Below are 9,122 nucleotides of genomic sequence, written 5' to 3' on the forward strand. Positions count from 1 at the left end.
ATACCTAGAAATCCCCGATCGGTGTTGAACTCCAAAAGTCTTGCCGTGTCTTCAGCATTGGGGGCTCTCAAGTATGAGGATCCGAAAACATTCACAATTGCAACGGCAAAGCGCTTCACACATAATAGTCGTGCTCTCACCCATGTCCAAGTTGTCATCAATTAGATCCGCCGGTATACCATATGCCAACATACGCAAGGCCGCGGTCACCTTCTGATAGGTGCTATGCCCAAGTTCTCCGGCGGCATTTCTCCGTTGCTCAAAGAACCGATCATACTTTGTCACCTTCGTTGCGATGTGCTTGAATAAGTTGATGCTCATCTGAAAACGCCGCCAAAAATAGCTTTCAGGATATGTCGGATTTTTATTGAAAAACGACTGCATCAACTTCTCGCGCTCTTCAATCCTTTCTCTCCACAACTTCTATCTACCGAACACCGATCCACCTATTTTTGGCTTCTTAATGATGCGGTATGCCAATAGTATGGATATATTCTCTTCTTCCTCTATATCATACTCGTCATCCAATGAATCATATGATGAACTCTACAAATATACATATGAAATGACTTTACTGCTACTAGTTGTAATAAAAAAAAATGAGCAAAAAATGTTGGCGGTCAATGGAGGCGCATACCTTGCGAGCATTTCGGTGAGCATCTAGGGTGCGCCATGTTGAAGGTAGGCTCGAGGAGGACATGGTCGCCGATGGAGCGCGGCGCTAGCAAGAGGTGCGAGGCTCGGTGCCATCGGTGGTGGCGCCGGCTTGGTACAGCATGGTGGAGCGCTCGATACTGGCGAGAGGAGGCGGATCTACGGCGCTGCGGCGAATTCGAGCGGAGGCGGCGGCGAAATCGACCGGTGCCGGCAATATCACGTGGCGGTGGCGCAGGTGGGGGGAGAGTGCGCGGGTGAAATTTCCAGCCATTGGAGCTTCGCGCGTTTGTGAAACGATGCCGCGCGCTGCAGCCCACCCCTCAGATATGGCGACCCGGATAGGGCAAAACACCGCGCGCACCAATTTTTTGCAGGGCCGACGCGGATAGGGCGCCTGCTGGAGAAGCTAATTTGTCTCAATACACTCTATACCGGTGATTATTATAACACGACGGAATAGCGCGACTGTTGAAAATGCTCTTATAAATTGCCATAGGAGCCTTTAAAGCAGGCAATAGGAGCTCCCTTTGAGCTGGGAGCGGAGGAGCAAATGTAGAGACTGACTTGGTGGGAGGGGTGGCCCAGTGAGGGCCCATGTTTCTACGTGCATAGGCATGGGCTAGGAAAACTAAGCCCTAAACGAGAATTATCATATCATAGTGGGTGCCTGGTGAAAAGTGGTATTTACATTTTTATATTTTGTCACCTACCTCGAGTACAGCGTGGGCAGCTGACTCGCTGAGATAGCCACCACATGCACGTATAGAAAATTCGTTTTTTACTATTGATCACACTATCCAGTGACGCTATTTTCTGTACCGCTAAGTTTTATTTTTACGATCTCAAACTCGTGTAGGCAATCTTTTTACGAATAATCAAACGAGCGGACGTTACGCGCCCGGACTCAATCCCGCGCGTCTGGTTCCGCTGGGAGATTCGTGCGTCACCATTTTGCAAAAAAGACCCCGTACTTCCTGCAAATCACGATATGGTCCGATGAAAGCTCTGTATAAATATCTCCCAGCCCCCGTAGAAACCCTAAATCGGACCATTTTTCCCCTCGCCGCCATCCCCGCCTCCCCTCGCCTCTCCCCTCGTCGCCTCCCCTCGCTGCCGTCCCTCTCCGACGGGCCTCGTCGCCCTCCCCGGCCGTCCCGGGGCCGCTTCCTCCTCGCCGCCACCTCGCGCCGGCCCTGCATCGGGTCCTCGGCCTCCTCGTCGACGGGCGCACGCCGCCGCCGTCGGCCTGGGCCGCCTCCCGCCGGCTATCTCCGGCGCCAGCACGGTCGGCCGAGGCGGAGGTCGCCGCCAGCCAGCACGGCCGAGCCGGCGGCTGGACAGGAGCCGGCTTTTTTTCTTTTTTTTTTCTTTGTAAAGATCTTTGTTTGGATCTTGTTGTATCTACTGGATCCTGTTGTTGTTTGGATCTTGTTGTATCTACTGGACACTTTTTGGATCTTGTAAATTTTTGTTAGAGATACTTTCTCGTATGTGTTTGATCTATGAAACTCTATGAAGCATTCTACAGAGATCTGATAAATGATACTTATAATAGCAACAATGGATACCTACTACATTTTTGTGAAGAACTTTTTGACTGTTAGATCTTTATCTTCAATTTCTGAAGAACTTAATAATGACAACAATGGATCTATATGAAAAGTTGTGAAGAACTTCATACAAAATAGTGGATCCACACATTATATGTGAAGAACTTTAGAACAGCATTAAGGATCTCTTGAGAGAAATTTGATAAAACATAGGACTTTTTTTGCAAAAATGAAGCACTAATCTTGATGCAGTGAACGGTGGCCGATTGGGTCCTGGCGCCATAAGGTCCGGTAGGAATCCACGTTCATCTTTTTACCATGTTAACCACTTTTCGGTGCCGCTAGCACTGAGGTAGCTTTTTCTCTTGTCTCAACGGCAACTACTCCTTCGCGCACTCGCGATAGGGCAGGCCTCATGGTAAAGAAACTGAAAAAGAAACGGTCCATCCGACTTTGTGAACGTTTTGCTCAGTCATGCTTTCTGTCGTTTTGAACCTTGGGCTCAGTCACGCCTTAGTAGGGCCTTTTTCTTTTCAACATAAAATCGTCTCCGGAGAGACCGAGAGCATCTCTAACATCCAAATGCACTCTCACCCTTTTATGAAAGTTATCTGAGATTTGTTTAAATTTAGATGTATCTATACATTAAATAGCATCTAGATACACATAAATTTTGACAAACCAACGGAGAAAGTATTATAGAGCAACTAAAATAGGTAATTAAAAAAGTTATACATTACCAAAAAGTGAGTTTTAATCCTCCATCAAGAGGCGGGCAACTATCTCATTTGACACTCACTAAAATGTGGATCGTTACATCTAAATTTTGACGAACCCAGACAATGAAACAAAGAAGTATTATAGTGCACGTAAAATAGGTAATATAAAAAGTTGTACATTACCAAAAGGCGAGTTTTAATCGTAAGTTCACTTTTTTGGTTTCTATGTGATATAAAAAAGGTCACCTATGCACCATCACCTCAAACCCTTCTTCTTAGGCACTTCAAACTTTGAATTTAGCAACTCAAACTTCCATTTCAACACTTCTAATTCATTACTTTCAAACTCCGCTTCAACGATATATAGAACTTAACATCAATTTCGAAACTTCATAGTTCGAGAAACATCGAGATCACCCAGTCGTCGTCGTCGTTTGAGGCGTTGAGGTCATTCCAGATATTCTTGTCCAAATTAGAGGATGAGTCTGACGAGACGGCGACAGTGGAGGAGCTAGCCTCCGACTCTGCATCTCTTCACGGGTTCTCTCGAAGCGTAGTACTCCACCTTCAACTGCAAAATCCCCGAGTGCTTACGGAGCAACCTCACCATGGACGCCTCGTCGAACTCGCGAGCCCAAATCTGTAGAACGGCGCGGGGATTGTCCCTCTTCCGCTCGCGGGCGACCATTTGCACCTCCGGTGCGAGGAACTCGCGCTGAACGAGGCTATCCACCTTGCGGAAAGCTCATCTTTGACCGCAGCCGGCCAAACGTCTAAGCCGCGAAGTCGTGCGTGCAAGCGTTGAGCTCGGGTGACGTGAAGGTGTCCAAGCATCAACGCGTGCTGCCGACCGTGATCTCGGCGGTGTAGCGGCCGGCTTGCCGCAACCACACACCCAGGAAACCAATCGAGCTCTTGGGGCTGTGGCATCCCCACTCGGGACGTTGCGATCCAAACGCGATTCGATGTGAATCTGCGGGAAACATCGAACCAGTGCTTGAAAGCGGTGGATTTATTTCGCAGGAGGCTGCGGGAAAAGACGTGGCGAGATGTTTACTGTGACCGTTGAGCTAGGGGGGGCTAATTTTAGGTTATGCAAAATCAGTTTTACATAAGTGATGCGAGCGTATGTCTATTATAGGGCACACGTTAGAAATTAGAAATGATTTTATAAGATCTGTATGCGAATCGGGACAATTAATAAGGAGCCGATCTCAATACGATTGGACACGCCTGGCCTTGGTAGGCACATTTCAATTTTGGCATTACTCTTTCTTCTTCCTCTCACCGCCCCTTGCTCCGTGAACGATCGGCGGCCACCGTGTCACGACGCCCTCCTCGCGATGCACATTAACTCCTTGACGTGGTCGTGCAACAGCACCCGTTGCTGCCGCTTCCCGGTCGTAGTCCACCACACCATCCCACACCTGCTCCTACCTACCCACCACCTCGCCGGTCAGCGGCGCCGCCATCGATCGCCACCGTGCGTTCGTGAAGGTTAGGTACGGTGCTCCACAGCCGGCAGCCGCCACCCACCCTCGCGCGCGCGCGGCTTTTCCGATGGGAAGAAATTTGACCAGACCAACCCCCGATCTCGATGATAAGTAAGAAAAATGGTTCCCCCGCGCGCGTGTTAAAATATGCTCCACTTCGGGCAAGTGTCCACGCCGCTGATACCACCACCAAACTCCCAAACTCACCCGACCCATCCCCGGCCGGATATAAAATCCCCACCGCGCTTCCATCAAATCAGATCAACCAATCTCTCAACACTCCCCAATCCCACAGCCACAGAAGCCACCTACCACCGCTCGACCGATCGACGATCGATGGAGGTCCTCCTCCTGGAGAAGGCCCTGCTGGGGCTCTTCGCGGCGGCGGTGCTGGCCATCGCCGTCGCGAAGCTCACCGGCAAGCGCTTCCGCCTCCCGCCCGGCCCCTCCGGCGCCCCCATCGTCGGCAACTGGCTGCAGGTCGGCGACGACCTGAACCACCGCAACCTGATGGGCATCGCGAAGCGGTTCGGGGAGGTGTTCCTGCTCCGCATGGGCATCCGCAACCTGGTGGTGGTGTCCAGCCCGGAGCTGGCCAAGGAGGTGCTCCACACGCAGGGCGTGGAGTTCGGCTCCCGCACCCGCAACGTCGTCTTCGACATCTTCACCGGCAACGGCCAGGACATGGTCTTCACCGTCTACGGCGACCACTGGCGCAAGATGCGCCGGATCATGACCGTGCCCTTCTTCACCAACAAGGTGGTGGCGCAGAACCGGGTGGGCTGGGAGGAGGAGGCCAGGCTCGTGGTGGAGGACGTCAAGGCCGACCCGGCGTCCGCGACCACCGGCACCGTCATCCGGCGAAGGCTGCAGCTCATGATGTACAACGACATGTTCCGCATCATGTTCGACCGCAGGTTCGAGTCCGTCGACGACCCGCTCTTCAACAAGCTCAAGGCCATGAACGCCGAGCGCAGCATCCTCTCCCAGAGCTTCGACTACAACTACGGCGACTTCATCCCCATCCTCAGACCCTTCCTCCGCAAGTACCTCAACCGCTGCACAAACCTCAAGACCAAGAGGATGAAGCTCTTCGAGGACCACTTCGTCGCTGACCGCAAGTAAGTACTCTACTGTACCGATTACTTAAATCGTATACTACCTAGGATCATGACAATGGTAATGGTGATCGATGTCAGTCACGTGTAGAGAACCAATTCGAATTCGATTAGCCTGGGATGGTAGTATCCTTTCTCGTGTTTGCATGGTGGTAGTTGACCAGTTGCAATGCTCCGGTGGGTGAGGCAGAGGAGGGCCTTTTAGGAAGGAAACGAGCGAGAGTTTGGTAGTACCTGCACAAGTTAGCTAGGCTTCGGTTTGACGATTAGGTGGCAGATGTGATCCAGATCTGCCCCACCTCACACGTCAATGCTAACGTCATGAACCAGGAATAGTCATGTTTACTCGAACAAGTTTTCTTATTTTTTTCCTTTTCTGAGTGGAAGCGAGTTGTGCACCTAAACTTTGATTCTTTCATTGTTTCAACCTCAAACCATGATGTCAGTCACTGTCGTCCAAACCAATACGCATAGGCAGTGCATTAGCTTCTAATAATAAGAAAACTAAGCAGTAGACGTCCAATTAGATTTTGGGTTAGGTACAGCAGGATCAATGAGAGGAACTGTCCTTTTGTCAGTTGCTTAGTGATGCTACACGGCTAGTGTTTCTTTCTTAAAGAAACCTTTGCTTGGCGTAGCATGCAACCTTCCATCGATGTTAGGTGAAACCTCGCATCACGCGATGGGCCAAGCTAGTTAACTAATTTGGCTTTACAATTGGTTCAAGTCCGACTCACTCATGATACACCGACACTGTAAAGTATCTGGATCTGTTCTGCTCGGTGGAGCTGATGATAGATCACTCGTGCCAGCAACCAGCATGGCTGCACTTTCACTGCATGGGAAGCTTCTGAGATCAGTTGCCTGCTGTCCAACTCAGAAATTAATATGCGTGTGTCATGTCTGATGAATGCAGGAAGGCGCTGGAGCAGAATGGGGAGATCAGGTGCGCCATGGACCACATCCTCGAGGCGGAGAGGAAGGGTGAGATCAACCACGACAACGTCCTCTACATCGTCGAGAACATCAACGTTGCAGGTAAATTTCATAATTCACCCTCTAGCTAGCTTGTTTTGAAAAGGAAAATGTAGTTCTTGATAAAGAAACAAACAGGGTATACTGCATCGTGCATCCAAGCTGGAAATGCAAGGTTTTTTCAGAGTAAAATTCATGCTTCACCTCTAGCTAGCTAATTCTGAAAAGGAAAATGTTGCTCTTGGTAAAGAATCAAGGGAATCCAAGAATCAAACATTGTATACTGTACCATGTTGAAAAAATAAGTCTTCAGAAGACAAGTGGGCTTATTGTTAAATACGTAGTCACAGTGCCCATGCGTAGTCACATGGATGTAGTGAGGTCTAGTCACGATGTTATCTTTGATGACCATCTCTTTCTTAATGAAAAGTAGGACGCACCATAGGAAGCAACCTAATCAGAGCCGCCAGCACCTAACATTTTTGTATAATCTTAATTAACACGAGATTTGGCCGCCAAAGCACGTGCACTACACAAAGAATCCTCTCAGTTCTTGATCAGTAGCTGGTTTTTGACTTGTTGTGATTCAGTTGGATCCCGTCAACATCCTAGGTGTGCACTGAACCCGTATAATACTTATATGAATGAAATGGCGGCCACAACTGAGTCCACGTGATCCCACGTTCTAGTAGCTATAAATTACAGATCATTTCAACAGTCCCTAATCAACTGTCGGTGCAGTAAGACTTATGTTTGACAGCTACTGCATGTTTGTGACAGGGCAAGTTGTAGACTTGTTTCTTGTCAGGATTTGCAGAAGAAACGCAATATACATCCATCAATTAGTACCAGAAAATCTTAAGCTAAGATAGTACTCAGAGTCTCAGATCGAGTGGAGTAGTAGGACAAATTTGGCAATGACCTTAATTTGATTCCTTCTCTGCAGCCATCGAGACAACCCTGTGGTCGATCGAATGGGGCATCGCCGAGCTGGTGAACCACCCGGACGTCCAGTCCAAGCTCCGCGACGAGATGGCCGCCGTTCTGGGCGCCGACGTGGCGGTGACGGAGCCGGACCTCGAGCGCCTCCCGTACCTGCAGTCCGTTGTGAAGGAGACGCTCCGCCTCCGCATGGCCATCCCGCTGCTCGTGCCGCACATGAACCTCAGCGACGCCAAGCTCGCCGGCTACGACATCCCCGCCGAGTCCAAGATCCTCGTCAACGCCTGGTTCCTCGCCAACGACCCCAAGCGGTGGGTGCGCGCCGACGAGTTCAGGCCCGAGCGCTTCCTCGAGGAGGAGAAGGCCGTCGAGGCCCACGGCAACGACTTCCGCTTCGTGCCCTTCGGCGTCGGCCGCCGGAGCTGCCCCGGGATCGTCCTCGCGCTGCCCATCATCGGCATCACGCTCGGACGCCTCGTGCAGAACTTCCAGCTGCTGCCGCCGCCGGGGCAGGACAAGATCGACACCACCGAGAAGCCCGGACAGTTCAGCAACCAGATCCTCAAGCACGCCACCGTCGTCTGCAAGCCGCTCGAGGCCTAGAATTTTCTATTTGATCATATGGAGGCTTCTGACATGCGTGTCTGTGCATGCATGCGTGAACGCTGGTGCCGGGAGATCGATCTATGCACGCATGTGATGTGTATTTTCCTTTTTTTGTGCTTTTATTTTACTTAGTTGCATTTTTGTTGGTCTTCATGTGAGGCGTCATGTTGTAGATTTACTATGTTGGTGATAATGATGTAAAACTTCTTCACTGCGAAGTGAGACGATTACTCATCAGTACACACACTCAGATGGCACTACAAAATTTGCTCCACTACGTCCATTTCAGTTTTTCTTCTTCCACTTCAGTTCCAGCTAGCGTGGTGGCACTCGCAAATGCGAAAGCATTATTTTTAGTCGATTGAAATTTTCTAACGAATAATTGATGGTTTCAGGTATATCATATTTTTTATAAGAAATAATATGGTTGTAGGACAATAAAAATATTACGACAAAAAAGAATCACATACGAGAGTAACAACTTTAACCAACTTCAATTTACGCAATATTTATTATTGTCATATGTCAAAACACTTGTATATGTTGTTTGTAAGTAATATTAGCTCAGTAGTAAAACCATTTGTGATGTTGGATCACTATGCGATGTTAATTAATATTTATAAGCTTTCTTGGTGAATATAAAGGAAAACAATTCAGCATCGCTAATATATGCATAATGATGCTTGGATCGATGTGTTAATCCCTCGTGTAAAGGGTTTCGAAAACCCCTTGAGACATGTTCTCCATTTCCTTTGTATTGAGGTCCAGGTTCTGTCATGACTTTTGAGCTTCCAAATGTTGTTTTTCTTTCTCCTCCAACATGACATTCGATGGAAATATTTGGTGTTACGATCTCCCTCACGCAACCATGCAATGTGTGACCCGCTGCATCCACATAATTTTCTCTCTATAAAGCAATTTGTTGATCTCTTTTTCACAATTCGTCCATCTCTTTTTCAAGTCCTACTCTCGCCTCGCGACCCACTTTCATCGGTTGAGCTTCCTCGCACTATCTAGTTGATTCCTTTTCTTCTCTATTTTCTTAGGCACGTTTTTGAAATG

The 9,122-nt window shown here is 49.1% G+C and overlaps 1 protein-coding gene across 1 annotated transcript; it reads left to right on the forward strand.

Moving 5' to 3' along the window:
* The first annotated feature begins 4,755 nt into the window (after positions 1 to 4,755).
* Positions 4,756 to 8,334, forward strand: LOC124674244 (trans-cinnamate 4-monooxygenase-like). Its single transcript, XM_047210284.1, has 3 exons — positions 4,756 to 5,540; positions 6,454 to 6,575; positions 7,459 to 8,334. The coding sequence occupies exons 1-3, from the start codon at positions 4,756 to 4,758 to the stop codon at positions 8,055 to 8,057; spliced, it is 1,506 nt and encodes a 501-aa protein (XP_047066240.1). The 3' UTR covers positions 8,058 to 8,334.
* The last annotated feature ends 788 nt before the right edge of the window (positions 8,335 to 9,122 follow it).

This window comes from Lolium rigidum, chromosome 7 (assembly GCF_022539505.1).
Source record: "Lolium rigidum isolate FL_2022 chromosome 7, APGP_CSIRO_Lrig_0.1, whole genome shotgun sequence".
In the NCBI taxonomy this organism is placed as follows: Eukaryota; Viridiplantae; Streptophyta; class Magnoliopsida; order Poales; family Poaceae; genus Lolium; species Lolium rigidum.